Here is a 26,131-nt window from a genome sequence, read left to right as displayed (position 1 = left end):
CTAAGGGGCATGTGATTTTCTGATGATCAAGGTTCTAAAATACAGAAAACTAAGATCAGTAGCATAAGCAGCGATTTTGTAATGGTTTGATTACAATTACTTTAAAAGATTAGGAAGTGGTGGGGGCTGTAGCTCAGCGGTAGAGCACTTTCCCAACAAATTGAGTGAGGCCCTGGGGAGGGGTGGGGGTTGAACAAGTCATCACGTACAGCATCACAAAACACATAACTGCAGCACATCAATGTGAACCTGAGGGGAGAGTTGTTAGCTTAGAAAGTAAAGAGTGAGTCCTCTGAAGGTGAGACCCCAGGAACCCGCATCAGACTCCCCAGCCCCTTTAGGGGAACCTAGTAAGTGTCCTCAGATCTAAATAAGGTAAAGGATCTCACAACATCTCTCCTCCTAAAGATTGCATGCTGACCCATCAGCTCCTTTTCTAGGCACTTACTAGTTAACTAGTAATTAGTGAAGCTATGGGACGTCAAGAGGTGGCAAGATCATCAGTGGTCTCCCTCTCTCTTCCTTCAAAAGGGAACTTCATTGCTAATAAGGAAGCACAGAAGAAATTATCTTAGTAAAGGTGACAATTCATCCAGGGCAAAAAAAAAAAAAGTGGTCTTTAGAAACCCCACCTCACCACCCTCTGTCTCCTGTACCCATCCCAGGACTGCTAATGACACACACCTATAATCCCAGCTACCTGGGAGGCTGAGGCAGGAAGATCATAAATTTGAGGCCAGCCTGGACAATTTCACAAGATCCTGTCTCAAATTAAGAGCTGGAGCTGTAGCTCAGTGGCAGCACTTGCCTAAGCATATGCAAGGCCTGGAATTCCATCCCTAGAAGCACAAACAAAAAGATACTCCTTCGATTTTCATACTAATAGTATTCTTTCTGAGCGTGATCAGAATGTCCTAGTGATGTTTATTTAAAATGCAGTTTCTTTGCATTATCCCACCTCCATGTTGAATCTTTGGGGATGAATCTCCAGAATTTGGAAATTTGGAAACGTAGAAACTTTTTCCAGGGTAGAGCAGAGCCGTCTCCCTTTCTGATGCATGTTTTGACCCTGTGTCTCTTTCCTCTGCCCTCAAAGGGACCAAGTTGACTCTCAGACTCAGACAGGTGCTGGCTGCATGATTGGAGTGACAGCCAAGTTATCTTTCTAGAACAGCAAGCTTCTTCTTTGTAATGCAGCTTTGACCAGTGAAATTTCCCCTATGCTACAAATGAATGTGCAGGGAGTTGGGGGAACACTTGACCTTCCTGGGGAACCTTTTCTGTGATCACATCCCAAAGCTGTACTCTCTTGTCACATCTTCTTTCATTCTTCCTTTGTAAACCCACAGTCTCTGAAAGTATTCTTTTCATTCAAATAGCAACTCTCAGGATTGTTTCACTGCTCTGTTGGGGAGGTTCAGAAGTGACCCTCTCTATGTAGGCTGTTTTAAACTCTAGAACTTGCATTTAAAAACTGCTTTTTTGGCTACTTGTCTTTTTATTATAATTTCCTATTACAGCTGAAAAGAGCCACAGTTCAAGTAAAGTCCCCAGACAAAATGAATCACCTTTTCCATACAAATACTAGAAAGTTTAGAAGGCTCAAAATATATAAAACCTGATAGATATCCTCAAATATTGAAAATAAATTAGCCTAGATGATCTCAAAGAACATTTCTGCTTTCAAATGCTATCATCTGCAAATCCTATAATCTAATATAAATACATAGGGGATTATAAAAGGCAATATATTAGGAATCAGGTAAAAGAGGAAAAAAGCATTCTAAGAATGTTTTAATAGTACTTAGAAATAGATCTTCTTAAAACAAGGAATTTAAAACAGCTTTAACTTCTATTCTTTTGTTATAAGTCATTATACTCATTGCAGGGCATGCTGTGTTGATAACACATTAACATAGTAAAGAAGTAGCACAGTCATGTATTTGTGGACTGTGTTCCATAACAAGGTGTTATATTAATTACTCATCCAAGATTTTTAATAAGATGAAAGGTCTCTGCTATCATGGAACATGAAAGGAGTGAGTGGCACAGATAACAGGTGTAAATGAAGCGTGAAGGAAGGAGCTCTCCCTGAGGTTTTGTTGGCAGAGAAGAGGCTTTGAGCTTGGGGCTTGAGGAAATATAGGATTCATATATGTTAAGCAGAAGGACATGGCATTTTAGGTAGGCAAAGCTTAGAATTCTTCATCATGAAGGTGTGCTGTCAGTATGCATGAAATATATTGTCTTGGCTAAAAGGAGATATTTGATCAGGAAATTGTAGAAACTAGGGTTGGAATTCAAGTTGGGCTTAATGATTCAAGCCTCTGATTCAAGGCTAAAGTATTTGGGGTTGATTTTCTAGGCCAACCTTTCCCAAAATCTAATTCAAGGAACATTTGTCATTCTCTTGGGCAAAGGATTTCACCATTAAATATCACAATACAATTTACACCCTTTAGAGAGTCTCAGTGCACACCAGCATGCTAAATGTCCTCCAGTTTAGTTCAGTATGTTCTAAACTTATTTTGTTACAAAGCCCTTCCTTGCTTTGAGTTCTCTCCGTCAATGTCTTGAACACTGAGGAAACTGTTTTTGGGCAGCAAGGCCATGAAATCATTCCCCTCGGGGAATCTGATCAACTTGCTTTCTTCCTGTGTGTTTGTGTTCCACTGCTATTTCCCGAGAGAGATTATGGAGACCTGAAATGTTGGCACAGGAAGAGTTGGTGGCGAGGTCTGTTTTAGGTGTGGTATGCAGATCACAGGAGGGTGGTCATGTAGAAATGTCTGGTGAATTGTCAAGAGGACCTAAAGTGAAGCTTGGAATGGAGATATCAGGCCAACAGGTTGAACTGGCTATCATGCAGATGGAAGCACTACTTGTGGAATGAGATCTGTCAGGAAGAAAGGACAGGCAGGAGATTCAGAAAGCTCTGGGACATGAATGAGACTGATTCTGAACCAAAGGTCTTCTCCTTCAGAACTTAAAATCATCTCACCATACCTAATCCCTTATCCTGCTCTAATAATTATTTTAAAAAATATTTTTAGTTATACATGGACATAATATCTTTATTTTTGTTTATTTATTGTTATATGTTGCTGAGGATCAAACCCAGTGCCTCACTGAACCACGAACCCCCCATTATTATTTTTTTAATATTTATTTTTTTTTAGTTGTAGTTGGACATAATACCTTTATCTTATTTATTTATTTACTTTTTATGTGGTGCTGAGGATCAAACCCAGAGACTCACACATGCTAGGTGAGCTCTCTATTGCTGAGCCACAACCCCAGCCTGCAATCATTACTTTTTTTAACATACATATAATTAACCTATGCTGGTAGATTGATATCTGTCTTCTTCCAGCCAGAACACAAGCCTCAAAGGCAGGAAATCAGTTAATAACATCCAAGCACCAAGAACAGAGGCTGGTACTCAGAAAATGTGTGTTGAGCTGAGCTTAATCCAGGATGCTGCTGTTATCTGTTCATACATCTAGTCAACAGACATTGGTTAGGTCCTTACTCTCCTCAGATCAGAAGCTGGGGATACCAAAGAAGACATGGGCCCTGCTTTCAGTGGATTGTGGGTGGAGTGTTGAAGAGAGGTGTGTAAGAGCTTCTTGCTGCCACCAGAGTGTGAGTGGAGTAGTGCGTGCCCTTTTCCACAGCCCTAGCCACACTAAGGAGGGTGCTCTGTTTGGGGGCAGATAGTTGAACCAGATCAAGGCTGGAGTGGAGTTGAGAAGGTGGTTTGTCTAAGAGCCAAGGCAGGTGAGCTCAGGCTCCAGATGGAGGGAAGATCGTGTCCAGGGCAGTAAGGCCCATGCTGGCAGAAGCGTTGGCCACGTGGAGCATCATGTGGCCAGTATAGGAGAAGCAAATGAGGCTGGAGAGGCTGGCTGGGGTTTTTAACAGAACATTATACCAACAAACTGATGTGTTAGACTGAACATAAAGAATTCTGTATGACCAAATCAACATTCTGATGATCATGCTGACAGGATTTTTTACTGAGTTGGAGTGGAGTGGGAGGAGAGAAAGAGGGGCGTAGTAAGACTGGATTGTTTGTGCTGTCCTGGAGGGATGGAGCTGCTGTTCATAGAGATGGGAAAGAGGATGGCACACATTTGAGGGGAAAGAGCAGAGGTTTGTTTTTGACAAGTTAGATGCCTTGTTGACTTCCAAGTGTAACTTTCTGGGGTGAGGTTGACACTAGAGGTTTAAATTTGGAAGTCCTAGCACAATGGTGCTCTTTCAAGCTGGAAGATTGAGTTATCTCTCAGGTAGAGAATAAGGAGTCCTGGCCCCTTCCTGTTTAGATGCTGGGGAAATGCAGAAGAACTTGCACAAGTGATTGAGGGGCAGTAGACAGAAGGGCAGGATGAGACTTGTATCTTCTGTGGGTGGAGTGAATGAGGTATTGCAAGAAGATGCCACTTTTCTCTGTCAGATCCAAACTGCATGAGAGTCTTCAGCATTCCCATGAGAGACTTCATTGTATCCAACTCATGAAGTCTCAGTGAGAATACAGGGCAAACCGATAACTGTCTCATGAGGGTGCATGTAAGTTGGGTCCATGCCTCAGAAAGGCCAAATGACAATATTTATAAGAATTATAAATTATATATACTTCAAGCCAGCAATTCCATTTTTTCAAGAGTTTTTTCCTACAGGTATGATTACATACTTTACCATGTACAGTTTTCTTTGTTAACACTGAGAATAACCTAAACGTTCGACAGGGGATTAAATACATTTTATGATATACCCTTATGAGGGAACATTGTACTACCATGATAAAGAATAAAGAAGTATGTGTGTACATGTGTTCACACACACTGCAGGTATATACATCTATAAGGAATAACTCATATATACACATATCGGTAAAAGTATAAAAACATGAATTTCAAAAGCAAAGCAAAGGAAAACACTGTGTGTTATTTGTAACTATTTGTTTTAAAAGCTGGGAGGGGAGAATAGCTGTGTGCTGTGAGCACATCACTCTCTGGAAGAAAACTTGGGATAACAGTGGGTGCCTGGCAGGAGGAGATCTAAGGGGCCTGGGAAATGGGAAAGAAAAGACAATGCCCTGTATACCAGTTTAGACTTTTTAACTTGTTGAACCATCTGAGTATATTATCTGTTGAAAATTCAAATAAAAGAGGTGTAAAAAGGAAAGAGAATCGTGTATAGGGTACAGTGATAAGGGTCTTGTGTGTTGTGGTGATTGTGCCAAACTGGGAGAAGGGAAGAATTGATGTATGTGGTGATCCAAGCAAAAATACTCCAGGCATACAAAAAAAAAAATCTGTTTGTTTGTCTTTTTGCAATGCTAGGAGATCAAACCCAGGACTTTGAGTGTGCTAGACAAGTACTCTGTTAAAAAAAAAAAAAAGTACTCTGTGCATTATTGAAGAGGGATTTTATATTGTATTTCTGGATGAAATTAAATAAGGATCTTGCTAACACAATTCCTCCTGGGATTCTGCCCTCTGGAATCACACAGCCATGGGTTGAGAATGGCTTGACGGGTCCCACAAAGGACCAAGAGTGATGCAGCTTCAGCTCACCTAGATTTACCCAGATGGAAATGCTGGCAGGGAAAGAAAACCCTCCCTGGGGTAATTCATTCACAAATTGTACTGCTTTGGGCTTGGCATCACACAGATCTTGTCATCCATCTGGGTTTCAGGGCTATATTTAAGAGACCTGGTTTATCTATCCTGTCTTGGGTGGAATGGGATTTAACAGTTCAAAATCCATCTTAAAAATAATGTGGCTTTCCTTAATGCCAAGATTATTTGGCAAGAAGGCCAAGAAAAAGAGACTACCAACTGGAACTGTTTGAAGAGCAACTAAGCAGTCCACATCTCCCCAAGAACAAGTGTGAAACACTCCCATGTCAGCAGTGTACCCTCACTCTAGACCCCTGAAGTCTGGGGCAGAGTGTTTACAAAGGCTATTTAAACAGGCACTATGTGAGAATTGGAAAAAAGTAATCCAGATTATCCACTCTTTTGTTCTCTGGATAGTATGCTACCACAATACTTTGTGCAGACCATATTAGATCAGTCCTTTTAATACTGTTGGTGAATTGACCTCTTGAATGAGTTTCCAGATAAACCTGAGTCATGTAGAATTCCATCTTCTACATGACACAGGTTTATTTCTATTATGAAATATTCCACAACACCAAATTTAGGGAATTTGAAATAAATTAGAATTATAAATATCTAATTATTTTGTCACCATCTAAAAGGTTTACCTTTTGCCTTCAGTTTTTATTTTTCAGCACACACACAGATGTATTTCATCTGGTTATTTATAATAGAAGAGCTTTTTAGGAAAGCAAATTTTCAGCTGAAAAACGAATCATTATCTCAATTAAGATTAGTACGTCTCTCATGAGTGTTTTTCTTAATTACATTTGCTTCTTTAAAAGTTTAGCCATGTGCAACATGATGTATTTTAGATTCATATCACTTAGATTGAGAAAATCCCAACCATAATGTTTGAAAGGTCATCTGCTTTACGTCTGGCAAGGAAGCATGGCATTCATTTCATTTGGAAGAGGAGGCGATGCCATAGTTCTGCCTTGGCCCCACCTCCCATTTAAAGCAAAAACTTCTTCTTCGGATTTTTTTTATTATATATATCATGCTTTTTATTCTTAGGGCTGATTAGATTTCATCTAAGTTCGTTATCTGTGATAGGCAGCAAGAGAACTTAATAGACCTGGAAATTTCTCTTCTGCACATTCGAGGATAGTTACAGGCAGTTGCACTAATGTTCTGAGTTAATTACATTATCTTGAAGACTTTGAACTCATCTATTAATTTTCATAAAACATGATTCTTTTTTGTCATTAAGTTTTAGTCTCCTCCAAACCCTTCCAATATTTAAATTACAAAGTACTTTGTAATAGTAACTAGAAAACTATGTGAAAAAACATCTTCATGTCAAAAATTGGGGCTGTTTAGATTTTAAAGAAATAGCAAAGAAAGAAGTACTAACTTTCCAAAGATATTTCTTTACATAAAAATCCAATAATGTACCATCATGTGGCCATACCAGTTCTTAAAATTTAACTCTGTAAGTATAAATCAAAAGTTAAATAACTTGTTCCATCCCCACCACAGACCTAGGCCTGACTTTGTTCTTTCTCATATTATCTGTATCTTCCATTCCCTTGAGACTAGAATGGAATTGAACTCTTATAGACATCATCTGACCTTAAGTTTTCCATTGTCCTTTCTCTGCTGTTTGACAATCTACTGTTTAATGCCTTGGTTCTCAAGTTATTTACCACCAAGGAATTTGAGCAAGTTTTCTCCTTGGTTAACATCCCAGAAGAAAAATAGTTCCCTGCTTTTCCTTAGGATCAGAAGCTAAGAGTCTTGGAATCAGAGGAATCTAATTGTAGATTCTTTGGCACAAGACAACCAAAGCTCAAAGGCAACCTTTCTTCAAAAGAGCAACATCCTAGGCCCAGCCAGATCTATGTGTGAGACACAGATCATTTGCTGATTTCTAAGCATTGACTCATATTTCTGTATACTTCACTGGATTTGTGTAATATGTTGACAATCTTCAAACGTTGATACTTTTAAACACAATATGTATTTTGACTGTTAAATAATATATCACATTGTAATTGTGTCATACTGGCCAGTGGACTAGTTACCTGGTTACTGTTGGTTTTCAGCTGAGGCTTAGTAACATTTAAAGAATTCAATTTCTTTGCCCAAATTAAGTGTTAATTCTTAGTTGAAGAATCATAGAATCTTAGTTCTTTTCCCTTTCTCTTTAACAGGTACCCCCAGATATTACATTTTACCTTTAAGAAAACTTGGATGAGACCAAGTCTTGTTTGAGAATTTTATAATGCCATTTAGTTCAAATCAAACTAGTATATGGGACATAGACTAAGAAAAATTATAATTTTTATAAAAATTTATAAAAATTATAATAAAAATGATAATTTTACTAAACAGTTAGCTGCAAGATAATGAACAAGTGTACATGACTCTGAAATATACAAATTTATGACAAAAATGTGCTGGCATAGTATTTGGAAGATATTGGAAACGAACAGGGATATAGATCTTGTTCCTGAGAGAATACCCTACGTCTCATTCCCTCATCATTACTGGCCTGGTTTCTATCTCTGAACCTGAAGATTGCTCTCACAGTGGGAATTCTTATCAGCGTCACTATTCAGCCACAGCAGCATCCACATGATTCAGGCTGCCTGTTATTTTCCCCACGTCTGCCTGGTAGCTTTCCACAAGTCTGTCAGGCAGTGCTTGGGCCATGTAAGCTGAGAGCCACATCCTGTAAGGACATCAGGACTCTTTGGGCTTAAGCTCATATTTTAGAAACTTCTAAATTTTGATTTTGCTGAGGATCATCACAAAAGTAATTTTTCTCAGGATCAATAAAATTCCATTTATTTTCAGAACTGTGTAGGGTTTTCTTAGCTGTGATTCATGCATAAAAATTACTTATGCTTTAGAGCTGGAAAGCTCTCAGTTTCAGCCCCTAATGCTGCAGACGAAGAAATAGAGGCTCCATGGAAAACCTTGGTATGTGGCAGCAGAACCCTATATTTCTCATATTTAAGAAAGTGTTTGAATGGAAATCAGCACAACATATAATCAAGTGACCTGCACATAGTGTGTGATCAGTAAATGATAGCCCTCTACGGTGTCTGCTGAGGGAAAGACAGCAGCTGTGTTCTGTCCTTCTGACTTGCAGAGAAGGAGAAGCTGGTTTGGGTAGTGCTGCATCTTCCCATCCTTTTAGATCTGTGGGGCTCCAGTTGGCAAGCATCATTAAGAGCCTACTTGTGAGGGCTGCTGCTGTGCACTGCAACCATCTGAATCAACAGTCCCCTTCCTGAGAGCAGGGACTGTCACTCTAAAATAGATGCAGTATAGACAGGCCTATAAAACATCCACTGATAATGAGCAAACCTGGAACATGCAAAACAATCAGGTATTTACTTGGTGTAAGTGCAAAGGAGTGATTTCATGCCAGGGTTTTCTAGTGTAGTTAATAAGAAGGAAGGAGGTAGAACTACCTTCTGTAGGCTGACTAGAGGAAGAGCCACCAGAGGGGCCAGGTTTTGTTTCTGAACAGAGTAACACAAGGCTCTGGCATCAGGGACGGAGCACCAGTGGTTGTGATTGAGCTGTGCCAGTTGCTCCAGGGCCTGCATCCTAGGCTCTGGCTGTCAGCTTGTCTGTTGAAGATAGGAGCTAAGCAGAGAGCCCTCCCTAATCACAGCTCAGCATCCTTACTGCTCTACTCAGGACACCATGGCTAGCAAAGGCCAGCACAGGGAGTGATAAAGGATTCTGTCTCACTCATTATGTAACTTTCCAATATAGTCATTTAACAGTTTTGCAGTAGGTATGTAGGGCATTCAGCTCTATCATAGAGGAATTTAATATATTTCTCGTTTTCTGTCTAATCACTTAAGTAAAAACATAGGATGTGGGTTTTCAGAAATTTAAACTTGTTTATTACTTTTTGATTCTAATATTAAGTTATTTTAAATGATCCACTATTTGTAATTTATCATGTAGAGTTTTACATTGTACTATAGAATCTTCCATACATAGCCTGTTACCTAGTACAAAAATCCTAATTTGGTATTATACCTAGAGTTTATTTTGGCATTGAATTTTAAAAACCAAGTTATTGTTATGTAATTTCATGTCATCATTTGAATGCTGTAGCCATCTTTACTAATGCCTCTAAACTCAGCTATTATGTTCCAAAACAAAATTTTAAAGCTGTTTTTATGGTAGGGTTATGCTAATAATATATGCACTAGTTTCCATTCCCAGTTTGCTGCCTGTGCTTCTAGAGTCTGTAGCTTTTTATGAAGTGTTTCTCATATTTAAGAAAGTGTTTGAATGGAAATCAGCACAATATATAATCAAATGACCTGCACATCAGTAAATGCTAGTGGCCTGCCAATTAGTACTATTACTTCAAGAATCAAGAATTGGAGTTTCAAAGCCAGAGGCATTGTGGCCCCCCTTTCCCCTTGCCAGGCTCTCTGTGACGATGGTGAGAGTGAAGATGGTTGGGAGTGACCTGATTTATAGCTGGAGCTGAGCACTGCAGGCTCCAGACTCACTGTGGTCAAGTTCACCATAAGAGGGTACCTTAAGATTAACATTTCTGTTGGTGATATACTCTAGAAATGGTCATTGGTGTGGACTATGTTTGAGGATTCCCCCAGCTTTCAGTTCTATGAGTAATAAATATTCACAGGCTGTTTTCTTGGAAGTAGATGTACATCTGTTTCAGGGAACAGCTGCCACTAACAATATATCAAAATAGGAATTGATCAATATCAAGGAGCAGATGCTATGGGATTAGAGGAAAATATCAAGCAACACGTAGAAAATGACCCAGGAAGCAATGAGGACACAGATATTCCAAAAGGCTATATGGATTTAATGCCTTTTATTAACAAGACTGATTGTGAAATGTCTCAATGAAAGCAATGAACATGATTTTGACAACTGTTTATGAAAAGACATGACCTTCTTGGAAGTTGACTATGATGAACAGCTACTTATTAGTGTGGCATTCAATCAATGGGTTAAGCTTTATTCCATGAAATTTTAAGGGCCAAATAATAGTCAGGATCCTAAATATGTAAAAATTTTATCCACCTACATCAATTTTTATCCTTGAAGAGGAAGAAAGAAGTGAACCAACTCAAGCTCTGGAGCTGACAAAGGATGATATCAAAGAAGATGGCATTGTTCCACTTCATTCTGTTGTTTTAGAGTTAACAGTGTAAACTGTATTTGTTCAGTCTATTCAGGGTAAAGACGAAACAACAAGAATTCCATATTTTACTGTCATTGGTACTCCAGTCCAGGCAACAAATATGAATGACTTCAGATGAGTAGTTGACAGAAAAAAAAAGGAGAAAGCCACTAAGGTATAAAACATACTGGAAGACCTATTGCAATCAACTTTGCAGCTCCTGGATAATTGCTTGATTTTCTCCAGAGACTGTCAGTGTTTTGTTCATTGCCATTACCAATAAATCATTGCTTTTGTTCAGACGGTTTCCCTAGTCTTTCTGTTATAATCTTGATACATGTAATTGTAAATAAAAGCCACTGTTTTTGCCAAGCTTAAAAAAAATCAAGAATTGCTCTTATCATCCAAAATGATGAGATTTTTTGTATCAATATTATGGATATTGAACGAGTAATTGCAGAAACAGAGAAGTATTCTGAAAATTCCACATGACAAAGAAATTTCAACTAGTAGTTTAGTTTTACCTCTTGAAGTAAACTTTTTTTCTTAAGTTTCATGTTAGAGTCCTTTTAGATAAAAGTGAAACAAGAAAACAGAACAAAATCTTGTGCAAGATAATTTGAAAACAAATATCTGTATATGTAAACCAGAAATCATTAGAAAGAAAAACAGTAGTGTCCTCTCCTCCCTCCTTCCTTCTGGCCTTCTCCTGGCTTGTCTCCCTCCCTTTCTTCTGCAGTGCAGGCTGAGTTGCCCAGCTCATAATTCCTACATCTTCAGTCTTGCCTGTCTGATCCTGGTAAGTCACTGGTGTTTCACCCACATGCTATGGGGTTTAGAATGTTAACATCGTGGCTTCCAGTATCTCAGTCCCCTCTCCTCACTCTTAGTTAGCTTTCCTCAGAGTGGACCCTAGCCTTTCTGCTAGGAAACCTCCAGGAGTACTTGTGAAACATGTTCCTGCCTGGACCCTCCTGACACCTCCTGAACCAGAATCCCCAAGAAGTAGAGAACCTGCATTTTCAATGGGAACCTCCAGTGATCCTGCTGTGCGCTGAGGTTTGAGATGCACTCTAGAGTCTCCCTGACTTCCCTGCAGAGCCTGTCCCCATCACCCTCTGGCAGCTCCTCCAACCACATTACCACACATGCAGCCAGACGCTCTGAAAATTCTCTGGATTATTGTAGCAGCTTCCCCTGTGCTTATTTGTCTGCTTTTACAGATTCACACCTGCAACAGACCCACCCAGGGTTCTGCCCAGCACTGGTTAACCCCCACTCTGGTCCCCATATCTCTTCTTCTTATAATTAAAGGAAAATGAATTTTGTAGCAGAACAATTAGGCTTCTTTGGAGGTGGGTTGTATGACTAAAGAACTCCTACACTTTTTGATTCATCTTGTTTTTGCCAGGTACTTTAAGATTTACTCTACTGTTTAGACAAATAATGTAGATTACTGAAGGAAAAGAAATTCTGCTTTTAAATTTCTTGATAAATTAAGGACCTTGTTTTGTCAAGTTCATTCTTTGCTGTAAATAATTTGAAACGCAGGGAGGAGGTTACTGAACTCCAACCCAGACAAGGTCTTTATATTTACTATTGATGTAAAGACCCCAGAAGGCCTCCTGTGACTTATTAGAGTAGATTTTTTTTTGTAATTTGGTACCAAGATATAATGAATTTTCGTCTTAGATATATTATTGATTCCTCTTGTTAACATGTATGGACTAATTCAGTTCAAATACAAAAAACTCATTGTATCTCCTGTGTTCTCTAAGAACTGGGCCAGCACTTGTCTAATGGCCCTTGTACCATTCCACCTCATAGCACAATTATTTTATACCATAATCATATCACCAGCTCCTATTAAGAACTGAGATGCTTTTGTTTAGGTTTGGTGGTTGGAAAGCCTGGGGCACTGGGCTCAGACAAACCAAGATTCAAATCCTTCCTCACCATTTCCTTGGAAAGTTCTGTAGGCTGTCTCCATATTCCTGACAAAGTACATGTAAGTGCCTGGCTGTTGTCTTGTGCTTTCCTTGATTGTGTGTCCTTGGTCCTTGCACTGGACTTTGCATGTCACTGTTAACAGAGAAAGGTAAGATCCTGCTCTATAGGTCAAGGGGAGAAACTTTTTCTTTGCTTAAAAAATAAAATTAGTATATGCTTCCAATCCGTGGATTAGCTAAATCCAAGCCAGTAGATTTTCAAAGATCGACCTCTAAGATTAAAGATGTGTTAGCCAGAAAAATCAAATAAGGAAATAAATAACAATGGGACACATAGTCTTAGTTTTTAAAATTCTGGGGTTTATATAACATTTTTCCAGTATTCAATTCATCACTTTTTCATGCTCCTTTTAATTTTGAATTTTGTTTTAAGGGCTGGGAATGAACCCAGGTCCTTGTATATCTGTATCACTCAGTTCTGTATCACTGAGCTACACCCTTGGCCCCCCATTATTAAAGATCTTCTTTAATAATATACTGTACTTCCCTGTGAAAAGTTTATTGGACTATAGATATTTTAAGAGGGGTGAAGTAAGGGGGAATTGTTTCAACTCTTTAATAGACATGTAAAATATGAGCTTTTTAAATACTTAGGAATACATGCAGCTATACTCATTTGTGTATATATTTCCACATTCTTCCTTATCCATATCCATATCCTGTTTCAAAAAATCATTTTAATCATGTTTCTTCTTCAAGTCTCCAATCTTTCTCAAGGCAGCTTATCCTTATACTGCCTCTGGCCCTGGTTCTTTCTGTCTTCTGAATTTTCTTAAAGCTGCTTTCTTAAAATCTAGGATGCACAAGTGTCTAAGCTCAGCATTCTCCACTGTTCCATGCTTATATTATCTGTAGGTTCTTATGTGCTAGTTGGAGTTCAGCCCAGTGTAGCAGCTCCTGTCACTGCTCATTACCTTATGGCTAAGGAGGAGTTATATAAGATAACATAAGCTGTCAGCCCCCGGCAGAATGAAGCTTCCAACCACATACCTGGTGGTTGAACAAAACCCTGCTATTGTTCTGTTACACCTGTGTGCCAGTTTTAGAATGTATAACAAGGAAGTATCATGAATGGCCACATCTGGACAGGTACTCACAGTCTATGTTCCTATGTTAATGTCATTTACATGTCTCTTTCCAATTTCTTTTCCTCTGTGACATGCTGTCCTCAGAGTTTACTGCCTTCTTGTGTACAGAGTGCTACTCCCCCGCCGCTTCTCTCCTCCTGTCTTTTCCCTTTCCTGGATTCCAGTCACGGATTCTAGTCACGGATTCCATCCACCATCTCATGCCTTTGAGACCGTGGTGCCTCCTGACTGACAGAAGTATAAACATTATGAGTATTAAGGATCATATTTGGAAATGCAGATCTCTTCCAGAACAGTATTAAAATTTAAGAGAAGAGGCAGCAGATTAGTGCCTTATCTTTAGGGTCCCAACTGATGGGTGAGTCATTGCAGTCCAGTCTAGGGAGCCTCCCACATGTGAAGAGGGGGAGAGGGAGAGAGAGGGAGTGTGTGGTTCAATGCCCCAGCAAAACCCATGAGTTTTAGAAAAGATTGCTGGTCATTGTTTTCATTTTTGCTTTTTGTTTTTCTTCAGTCTGTTAAGCCAAATATATCCAGTGAAAGGAAGAACTAGACATAGGGGATGCAGCTCGCCATCTGAGCTGGTCACCTGCATTGGGATGCAGGAGGATTAGTTAATCAGGTTGGGGTGTCTTCAGGTACCATCATTAGCAAAAGAGGAGTTGGAGAAAAGGAGAGCTGGTCAGTGTGCTAGTTTCCTAGACAATGGAGTGAACTTTACTCATCACTGTTCTTTCTTGGAACCAGTGAGGTTCTCATGCCTTATTAGCATAACAGGAGGTTGGACCACAGTTCCTATCAGAGAGAGAAGAAAATAGAAAATACAGTTTATTATCTTTATCCTACATGTATTGACCTTTGCTTGATGATTAAAGATTCTAAGGAGTAAAGTTGCTATCAGTCACCATGTAGAGTTGCTTTGAAATGGTGTTGCATAGAAAAGGAATTAGAAACGGGAATGTTTAAGCAAAGAGTAAAGTATCAAAAGAACAGAGAAAATGCCTTGTAATAACTACAAAAGTTCCACATTATATAACAGCAAAAGATTTGGAACAAATTGGTAGGGGACTGGCTACCTAATCACCAGCTCATCCACACAGTGGGGTCTCTGGAGCTGTATATAAAGAATGAGCCAGGGCTCTCTATGCTGACACGAGTGATCTCCATTGTTCAATAATGTGACAAGAAAAGCCAAGATCCTGAACAGTGTACACAGCGTACTGCTTTGTGTAAGAAAGGGAGTATTCTGAATATGTATACAAATTTACTTGCACTTGCACAGAGAAACAGTACAAGGGGAAGATAAATTTAAAATATACAAGAGGAGGAAGGATCAAGGTAGAGATCAGGAAGGAAGCAGGACTTATCTGAATACATCTTGATGTGTATGTATGTAGTTCAGCTGTGGAATTATGTCAGGTTTTGACTTAATCCTAAAACAAATTACAACCAAAAAAAGCTCATGTGTGCACACACACATAAGACCTAATTGAACCTGAGTTACTTCGTTAATGATATAACCACATAGATTAAAGAATTATTCCAGGGCTGGGGATGTGGCTCAAGCGGTAGCACGCTCGCCTGGTATGCGTGTGGCCTGGGTTCGATCCTCAGCACCACATACCAACAAAGATGTTGTGTCCGCCGAGAACTAAAAAATAAATATTAAAAAAAAATTCCCTCTCTCTCTCTCTCTCTCTCTCTCTCTCTCTCTCTCTCTCTCCTCTCTCACTCTGTCTTAAAAAAAAAAAAAAAAGAATTATTCCAACTTGGGACACAAAAATTTTACTATGCATTCTCAATAAGATATACTCTAAGGGCACATATAGAAAAATGCTGAGAGTTTTAAGTGTATCTGGCAGTCTTATTATTAGTAGTTGCATTGGTATGGCTAGGAATTAAGATTTTTTTTTCTTCATGAGAGGAAAAAATAAACATAATATTTAAAATGTTATTTTAAAACTCTGAATTAAATTTTTAGTGAGCTCTTTCTGTTAAAAAAATATATATGTGTCCTAGATCTGTCTAGTGAAAAGACCTTAGAAAACAATTAAAACTCAGTTAACATTGAACACCCTGATTATGGAAAGGAAGGTGTCTTTTCTCCCTCTCTTCTCCTTCTCCCTCCTTTCCACCCACTCCCTCCCTCCCTCATACACATGCATCATGCATACAGTTTCTTTGGGGGAAATAGCTAGCTCCAGGCCTGAGATGGGAAATGTATTTTAGATGGGTGAGTCTGGAATTTCTTGTGCCAGAAAGCAAGGAAGGTATCAAAGGCTAATTGGTGATTTCAGTAGGGTGTGGGACCAGTTTGAAGGGTTTCTATTGGCCAAGGATGGGAGGATTGACTATAAGGGGATATGCAAAAAAAAGTCTGAGTTATAATGACTACAAGTAGAAGGACCATCATACCCTCTCCCCACTGCTCCCCCCTCATCATTGCAATGAGAAACCTCTTTGATTATTTTAAAGGACGCTGGGGAGTATTCATTTGATCAGGTAAATCCTGGTTAAAGTTTCATAATTTAAATTCAAAGTTTAGAGTTCACATCCTTCTCCCCAACCTCTCCCCTTTACGACAGGCTTGGTATCTGAGCTCATATTGACCCTCACTGGGATGGGAAGTTTCTGACTTTGCATTCTTTGCATCCCCAGTAGCCAGCATTATGTTCTTAGAAGAGTTGAAATCTACCTTCTCAGATTTCAGAGACCTGGGTTCCAGTCCCTGCTTTTCTTCTCCCTGGGCAACCTTCCTCTCAGAAGCCATGTCTCTCTTCTCTAAATTACAACCCTGTAATAATAATCATGTGTCCTTCTGCCCTTCAGAACTGACTCTAAGATGCCTTCCACTTTGTTGGAACCGTTTCAGTGTTTCCTCCCTATTACTACATTCTTACATGGGAACGATTATTAAGTTCCATTAGCGATTGAAATTTTTTTAGCTCTGCCTAGAAAAATGAATATTGCTGGTTCATTACCACAAACTGGATGGCGAAGTAACACGCTTTGTCTTTTTTATTTCTTTCAGCCATGGAATTCCATGAGCACTTACACAGCATAGGCACCAAGGAGGGTCTGAAGGAACGGAAACTACAGAAAGCAGTGGAGAGCTTTACCTGGAATATCACGATCTTAAAGGTATCTACAGAGTTGTATCTGAGGGTAATAGTGCTGTAGTTGTTCTCTGCTTGCCTTTCTCTCAGGATAACATTTCCTTTGTTATGCATTATCAGCCTTTGAGGCTCTACAGCACAGCACAGAAATCACAGTGACAACTCTTCCCCTATAGAGTTCATAGGCACAGTGTCTTGTCACTGGGGCTCAGAAGGAGCACACAGGTCTTCTGGTATACAGACAAAGACTTCATTTTATCCTGGGAGCATTTTAAGGTTCATAAATGCCCATTGGTGTATGTGAAGTAGAAAATACTGGTTACAGAGGATTGATTGGAAAATTAAAGATTCTAGTCATTCAACTGTCATTTCACACTTTAAAGTGTAATCAGAGCCCTAATGTTAATATGAACCCAGAAAAAACAATAAGAGGATTGGATAATGTATAATCTAAGGAAATGCATAAAGGAATTGCCATTTGAAAGAAGTTTTCCTTTAAAGGTGAAGTTGCATATGTTTCTCTCAGTATGCTGCTTTTAAAAATTGGCTTGGGTTATTTTTATTATAAAAACAATACATTTTTGTTTTAGAAAATGTCAAAGGCAATAAGCAAAGGTGCACATAATCCAACCAACCAGAGACAGTTAATGTGGGTTTTCTGCCATACATTCTTCCAGTATTTTTTTTCTGTGCTGGATTTAATGTGACATGATTTTTTAAATAACATAGTATATGTACCTTCAAACATTTTTGAGGGTTTATTCCAGGGGTTCTTACTATTCTTCTTAGTGCTTGAGGATATGAATAATCACAACACAGGACAGTTATTTCATCCTGGATCTTGGACAAGTAAATGTAAAACTGCTTTCTGCCGTTCACCCTCCAAAACTTTATGCTCAGTTGAATTTGAGACTGTAAAGACATTATCATAGCTGCCTCTTTTAGTCTCCTCACTACTCCTCCAGTTTAGAGATCCATTCCTGCCACTGACAACAGTTTTCTGATTTGATTGTGTAAAAGGTCCCCCTTCCAAAGCTAGCGAGCTTGCATTTTCTCATGTTAAACCCCTACTCATTTTATAATTAAAATCATTTTCTTGACTTCTTCAAGCACTTCCCTTCCTACACATGTACTTTTTAAATACATATATATCAAGATCTTCTGCTTAGAATTTAACTCCAATGGTTTGCAGTTCTGTAAACAGCAGAAACAAGAATTTACAATGAAAAGGGATTTGGCGTTACAACTTGCTGACTCACCCCCTTTCAGGGGTGGAGAGTATACCACACATTTCCTGCAAACCTCAGGAAAAAATAGCACAGCACTTTAAGCCCTGTGGTAGGAACAAATGCTCATTTTCCTTCTATTTTATATAGGCAAGTAGAGGCCTAGGACCAACTTTCCTTGCTCCTCAGTATGGTCTGGGAACCAGCAGTGTGAGGTCCCTTGGGAGCTTGCTGCGTAGCAACAAAGGGAAAACTTTCTGTCACCCTCTGAAGGCTGGCTGGAATGAACTGACGGTAGATAGATCCATAGAAGAAAAGGTGTATGCATTCCTTTCCTGTGCCCAGGACAGTCATGGGAATATGATTACCCAGTAACTCAGAGAGGTCCAGATGCTTATACGTTCTTCTAGAGGAGAAAGGGGAGACATGGGACAATTTTGAGGGGTACTAAATGATTTTAGGTGAATGGGAAAGAATTGGAGGAATCTATGTGACCTTGCTGTATGATGGAAAGGCTTTCCCTGTATCTGTTTCTAAAGTTTAAACTCTGTTTAGAAGAACAAGTGTTCATGGGGTCTGACGTGTGAGTTTGCTCTGAGTTGGGCTGTCAGCATTTTTGTGGCTGGAGGGAATAGAATGCCCTGAGTTCCTTCCTCCATTTATTCTTTGCAGTAAATTTGGAGAGGTAACATCCCTTTGGGGCTACCAAGTGGTGCCTCCTGGTGGTACAGAGGCTAGGCAGGGTTTGAATTAACTCCAGATATGGAAGAGAAGAACAGGAAGACATGCTGAGGGAGCTCTGGCACAGTGAGGACAGAGCATGGGCATTATCTAGGGTGCTAAAAAATGTACTCTCCTGAGCCCCACCCCACACCTACTGAACTGGAATATCCAGGAGTGGAACCCAGGAATCTTCTTGCCTGTCTAGTTCCTCAGGGAATTCTTAGGCACACTAAAAAATATTGAGTACCATTGCTATAGAATCTTTACTTATTCATCACCCCATTCATTGGAACCACAAAGGAGGAAAAGTGACTGTGTTAGTCAGCTTTTTGTTACTGTGACAAAATACCTGAGAGAAACAGCAGAGGAAAGATTCATTTTGGCTCATGGTTTCAAATGTTTCAGTCCATGCTTAGTTGACTCCTTGCTTTGGACATGAGGCAAGGCAGAATATCATAGTGGAAGGGTGTGGTAGAGGAAAACTGCACACTTCAGCCCTCAGGGCAGCTCCGGAAGCAGAGCATGGGGTGCTGAGGATAACATATAGTCACCAAGGTCACTCTCCCAAGAACCTCCTCCCTTCAACTAGGTCTTGTCTCCTACAGTGTCCAGCACCTTATGGTAGTCCATTCAGCTATGAATCCATCAGTAAATACATGGGTGAGTTTAGAGCCTTTGTGATCTAATCATTTCCCAAAGGCCCCACCTCTGAATATTGTTACATTGGGGATCAAGCCCTCAACACATGAACTTTTGGGGAACATTCCGGATCCAACCATCTCAGAATGTAGGGCTTTCAGTCCCAGACATACTAGGGACTCTGCTCACCCTAAGAGGAGGCACACTGTTGGTAAGAAAGTTCATATGTCTAAGGATATTCATCTTATTGTTTTTTAATCTTGCTTTATTTTATTTTTATTTGGAAAATTGTTTAAGATACAGAAGTGAACAAAGGAGAAATAAAATCATTCACGGTCATCACATCCAGAATCATTCACTACTAACAACTTGGCATACTTACTTTTGGTCATTTTTTTTATAAATAAAAAGCATTGATTTGTTTTTATAAATGCATATTTATTATAAAGAATTATTTTAGTATAGAAAATATAAAAGCATTAAAAGGACTTTAGATCCTCTCTCTAATTAGAACCTTCTTTAAATGTGAGTGACCTTATTCCAGGAAGATTTTCATGCGCAGCATATGTGTGCACGGATGGGTGTGTGGATGGAGATGAGTATGACTGAGTTTGAGTCATATCTTTTTTCATGTTGATGACATTTTTGAAATTGTTATCTATCTCATAGTCCATGACATCTTTGCATTGTGTCACAGTTACAATGGCAGTGATGTTCCTTTTCTGGAGTGTGACCCACCCACACACACACTTCCACTTGCTTGTTTGATCCAGCCCTCAACATAAAATCATTATTTTTTACTTCTTTGCAAACCTCATTAAGATATAATTTACATAAAATAAAATTTTCCAGTTGTAAACATATAATTCCATGATGTATAACGTATATATATGTAGCCTCCACCACAACTATGATAGAGTATTTCTGTCACCTCCGAAGCTTTCTTTGGGCCTCTTTGTAATAAAATCCTTTGTGTTGGTAACCACTGATCTGATTTCTCCATATATATTTTCACCTGTTCCAGAGTGTTATATAAATGGAATTATATGGGATGCAGTTTTTACTACATGACTTTTTTCATTTAGCATAATGCTTTTTAGGTTCATCCACATGTTTCAACAATCCATTCCTTTTTATTGATGAATAGTATTCTATTTTTATGGATGCAACACACTTTGTTTATACATGAATCAGTTGATGGACATTTGGGTTGTTTCCAATTTTCAACTATTGTGAATAAAGCTGCAAAGAACATTCACATACAATTTTTTATTTGAACATATGTTCTTATTCTTCTTGGGGAAATATCTACGAGTGGAACGGCTTGATTGTTTGGTAAATGTATGTCAGATTTCATAAGAAACTGCCAAACTACTTTAAAAAAAAAAAAGTCATTTCCTATTTGCATTCCCCTCAGCAGTGTGTGGAGAGTTCCCATTGCTTAGATGATCCTTGTCAACACTTGAAATAATTGGTTTAGCCATTCTAGCAAATGTATGAAGGCTGAATATCTGTGTGTATGTGTGTGTTTAAAGAAATTATGATGAGTCTTGATGTGGTTTTATTTATGTTTCTTACACTTGAAATTTGTTAAAATTCTTGGATAGGGGCTGGGGATATGGCTCAAGTGGTAGCCTGCTCGCCTGGCATGCGTGCAGCCCGGGTTCGATCCTCAGCACCACATACAAACAAAGATGTTGTGTCCGCGGAGAACTAAAAAAAAAAAAATCAAAAAATTCTCTCTCTCTCTCTCTCTCTCTCTCTCTCTCTCTCTCTCTCTCTCTCTCTTCACTCTCACTCTCTCTTTTTAAAAAAATTCTTGGATATGTGGATTTATAACTTTAAATAAATTCGGAAAATTTCAGCCATTATTTCCTCCTTTGATTACTCCAGCTGTACATATATACTGCTTGGCATTGTCCCATGAGACATAGATGCTTATTCATTTGTTTTTAAGGTGTTTTCTGTGTTTAAAAGAAAATGTTGGTGGTTATACTGTCTTCAAGTAATTAATATTGCTGTCTTCTATATTATCTAATATGCCATTAATCCTGTTTTTATTATTTTTTAATCCTGTTTTTTATTATTTTTTTAGTTGTAAATAGACACACAATATCTTTATTTTTATGTGGTACTGAGGATCGAACCCAGTGCCTTACACATGCAAGTCAAGTGCTTTACCACTGAGCTACATCTCCAGTCCCAATATGCTATTGATCCTATTTCACATATTTTATATCAAATTTCATGCATCTCTCCTCTTTAAGCTCATCAAATCCTCTGACTTCTTGCACATGTGTAATAGGCAGCCTAAAGCTACTTCCTCCTCTCCCCTCCTCTGAGCTTCAAACTCCAGCCACTATGGCTTCCTGAATTGCAGGCTCTGTCCTCTGAGCCTGTGGGGCTGTTGGACTCTGGGCCACACCCTTCTACATTATTACCTGCAAACCACACAAAGTGTGGGACACTCTTTTTCAGGGTTTTTGTTTGTTTGCTTATTTTTTGTTGTTTTTTTAGTACTGGGGATTGAACCCAGGACACTTAACCACTGAGCATATCTCCAGCCCTTTTTACATTTGATTTTGAGATAGGATCTCGCTAAGTTGCTTAGGGCCTTAATGAGTTGCTGAGGCTGACTTTGAACATGGAAGCCTCCTGCCACAGCCTCCTGAGCCACTGGGATCATAGGTGTGTGCCACTGTGCCTGTCATTCATGGCACTCTTGGTATCCTTCTCTCAGACATCACTCTTGTGCTCTCTGAAAGCTGTTGTGTTCTGTATTTTGTCCTCTTTTTTAATTGTGTCAGTCCTATTCCTAACTTTTCCAGTGTCACTTTCTTCCCACCATCTGCCCATAATGTCTTCTGCTACTCCAGCAGATAGAAGAAGAAAAGAGAAGGTCGCTTACTCTGTTCATATCCCTCTGGTTGGGTTGAGTGTTAGGGAGAATTTTGTGGACTCTAGTGACTTGACAATGTAGGTACTATGAGTTTTAAAAGTTTATTAAATTATGTTATACCCTTTTCTTAGTTTGGTTGCTCCTTGGTAGTTTTTTACCTGAGTTTGTTTTTGGCTAATTTTGCTATTTGGGCTCCTTTTGTTGGAAATGTGGGATGGGACTCCAGTGCATCTTCATCCCTCCACCATTATCAGAGCTCCTCTACTTTCATTTTTTCATTTGCTAAAATGCTCGCTATACTAGTGGTGGTGCTCACCAGGCCCACTGACTGCCATTCCTAAGATGTTAGGATCTCCTAAGAAGAGTGCAATTTTCACAGGCCTGCTCTTCGTTACCAGAAGCAAAAATTCACTTAGACTAACTCACTGAGGAGGGGTGAGAGATGCAGGCTTATACAGCCCAAGAAGGGCATGAACCTTCAGGAACTCTGAGACCAGAAACGACAGTCCAGCTTCATGCAGTTAGGAAGCTGTTGGAACCCCAGTGGCCCCAGAAGAGCTGCATCTCTGTGGCCAGTGCTCTGCCTGCTTGTCTCTGTGCCTCTGCTCAGTTCTTCTCCCTTCTGCCAGCCCATGCATTGTGCCCATTGGTAGTATTTTGGAACTTTTTCTTGCCTTATTCTGGCCCTGACAGTACCATATAAGCTTTTATTTCAAGTGCTCAAACTATTTGTCTTTCCTTGCTTAGCTCAACCATTTAGCTCCAGACTGAGCAGTCCTAAGGTGTGTAAGTCTTCTCTTGTATCAGGGCTCCTTGGATTGAGCTCTCCCCCTATCTCCACACACTGTGTCCAGGAAGATCTTGTCCTGTAGCACAGAAGCTGACCACCTTGAGTGGCTATTTCAGTTCCCTACTGCTGTTTAACAACCCACTTCAAAACTAGTGGCATAAAATGATTTCTACTTCTTTTTCCCATTATTCTGTGTGCTCACTAGCTCAGCCACATGATTTGTGCTTCATGTGGTATTGGCTGGCTCTATCCTGGGGCATAATTCTGCTGGGACCTCAGCTGGGCCTGGAACATCAATTAGGCTTTACCCACATGACTGGCATCTCATCTGGGGTGGGCTTTCATAGCGTCTGTATCACATCTTAAAGTAAGTTGATTGCAGCCCAAGATGTCTCCAGATGAGTGGCTGCCAAGCCAGCTCTCCCCATCCTGTGCCACTCTGCCCTCAGAAACCAGACTGACAAGGAAATCCTGCAAGTAATTAGAGATTTGTTCTCTTCAGGAGCATAAGACTTCTGCCAAAAATGAATCAATAAACCAGATGGCGTTGATCCCAACATTGAGCTTGGTTTTTATTTTTACCTGAGGTGTAGTCTTTACTTTGAAGACTGGCATTTGTTTCCTTTCTGAAAATCACTACTATGGTCTGTGGACTGATTGCATTTTCTTTTTTTAGACTTATTGACACTCATGTCTTAGTTATTTTATTTATTGGTGATGTCATATGTTGCCAGTTTTCCTGAAAAGCAATAATTGACTGAAAGCCATCTCTCCATTTAGTGTGTGAAAACTCAGAATGGTTCAGGAAACACACTACAGTAGTGCTCACCATTAGGCAGGCCGCTCTTCCTGATCCATTTAAAACACAGAAAAACCTCAAGCATTTGGATCCCTCTAATGTGGAATTTGTGATTACTCAGCTGATATTTGATTAGGCACAAGGTGTGCTTAAGAGAGTCATAATGCGAAGGAAGTGCTTACATGTGCACTGTTGTTCCTAATGTGTCCAGAGTCTCACAGTCCTGGTCCTGCTCATCCCCCAGCCTCCTATCCCTCTCCACTTCCTCTCCTCTGACCCTGGTCCCTCTCTGACCTCCTGCTTTCTGTGCTTATGTGGTGGCTCACTCCTGCTATCAGGAGACTCCAGTGACTGCTCTTGAAACCCCCATCCCACCTCTGCCACCAGAGCAACCATCTAGCTCTGTGCCAGTCCAGGCCCCCTCCTGCTGCAGAGTGAACCTTAGCTCTCTCCATGAGCAGGTCTGTAGCAGGGAGAGATGCAGAGTCCAAACTTAGAAAGCTTTGTGGTCTAGAGGACATGCTGCTGAATTATGGCTGGGCTGCAGAGCATTGTTTCCTAGAGTCATGGAAAGCAGCAGGATTCTCCACAGCCCCCCATACCTACCAAAATCCTTTCCTGCCCTTCTCTCCAGGCCCAGCTTTCCATCTTGGTTGAAGAAAACAAAACTTATTTCTGAGGAGAATGGCATTCCTTCTAAATTTAAATTAAATTGAATCTTATTTTTGAAATTTAAAATTATTGACAGTCATACAATTATTGGCAAATTGGGAGATGACTGTAGATGTGATGAGAGCCCAGATGTGGGCAAAGTGTATGGGGAGAATCCAAACTTGAGGATAGTCCTCAGACGGACCCACCATCCTCCCATGATCCACTGCTGCATTGTACAACTGAAGCATCTCTGGATTAAGGAAAAAAATTCAAGGTCCAAGAGCCACGTTTACAGTGTGTTCTTTCCACTCTCACCCAGCACCTCATCCTCCCCAGGGGTTCTGAACCCCGTGGGGTGGAGGCAGGGTAGAGGAAGGCACCCCTGCTGTGGTGAGACCAGTTTGCAGCTTGCATTGCAGCCCTACTGAACAGAAGGGGAAGCCACAGGAGAGAAAAAAATAATGACGCACTCCAGCAGTTCTCACGTCCTGTAGCAAAGCATGGGTCCTGTTGCTGTAGCTTGAGGTGATTCTGATGATGGGGATCTTTTTTCATGTGTAAGGTTTATTAAGACATCAGCAGGAAGTACGCCTGACCAAGCTAGGAGGGCTTCCTTAATCCTGATTAATGTGCTAGGTCTTAGCTGGCCACAAAAGGCCTCTCAGAAGGGGGGGCCATCAAAGGATAAGAAGGGGCGATTTGCAATCTGTAGCCAAGACTCTCATGGCCCCCCCTGCTTTTGTTCACACATTCCTCTTCAACATATCTGATTCAGACATCTGTATTTCTGTTTCTGTATTTAACCACAGGAAGATTGAATTGTCTACACAATTTGTTGATAAGCTGAGTGCCTTAAAAATACAGTGGAGTTCCTACTTTGCTTGCATGCAACATGTGGGGTTCAACCCACTATGGTTGGAGGTCCCACCATTTAGTTTATCCAAAAGGAAAACAAAAGGTTCTGTGTGTTTCAATATAATTTGCTATTTAGAATCTGCCTCAGGCAAGATCCCTAATCTCCTTAAACTAAGTTTTCTCATTATAAAACAGGGATAGTAGTAGTGTTTATTACAGTGTTTGGCAAAGCAGTCACTCAATAAATAGTAACCAATGCTCCCAGAAGGCTTTGCTGGTGTATGTGCCTTCATATTTTATTTTAACATATTGTAGGCTCTGTGGTTTCAAACTTAGGACCATAATTACTTTTATAGCCCTTCTGAGCCAATCTGAATTGTGGTTGTAAGAAATGTACTAAATCATTTCCACGACATTCCTTTTTTAAAAGACTTTAATTTTTCTAGAGCAATTTTAGGTTCACAGCAAAATTGACAAAAAGGTTCAGAGACTTCCCATATCCCACCCACACACCTCCCTATTAGCAA

General features: G+C 39.8%; 1 protein-coding gene and 1 pseudogene across 3 annotated transcripts in view; both read left to right on the top strand.

Annotated features, from left to right (window-relative positions):
• The window catches only part of Plcl2 (phospholipase C like 2), a 174,595-nt gene that overhangs the window by 139,699 nt on the left and 8,765 nt on the right, over positions 1-26,131 (top strand). For all 3 annotated transcript variants that reach the window (XM_078038313.1, XM_078038311.1, XM_078038312.1), the window contains exon 6: positions 16,935-17,044. In XM_078038313.1, coding sequence (XP_077894439.1) covers positions 16,935-17,044 — 110 coding nt within the window. The remainder of the gene's footprint in view (positions 1-16,934; positions 17,045-26,131) is intronic.
• Positions 1,611-15,662, top strand: LOC101959947 (thioredoxin-like protein 1; annotated as a pseudogene).

This window comes from Ictidomys tridecemlineatus, chromosome 2, assembly GCF_052094955.1.
Source record: "Ictidomys tridecemlineatus isolate mIctTri1 chromosome 2, mIctTri1.hap1, whole genome shotgun sequence".
Taxonomy (NCBI): Eukaryota; Metazoa; Chordata; class Mammalia; order Rodentia; family Sciuridae; genus Ictidomys; species Ictidomys tridecemlineatus.
The sequence above is the reverse complement of the archived record's forward strand: the minus strand, read 5'-3'. Positions and strand labels throughout refer to the sequence as shown.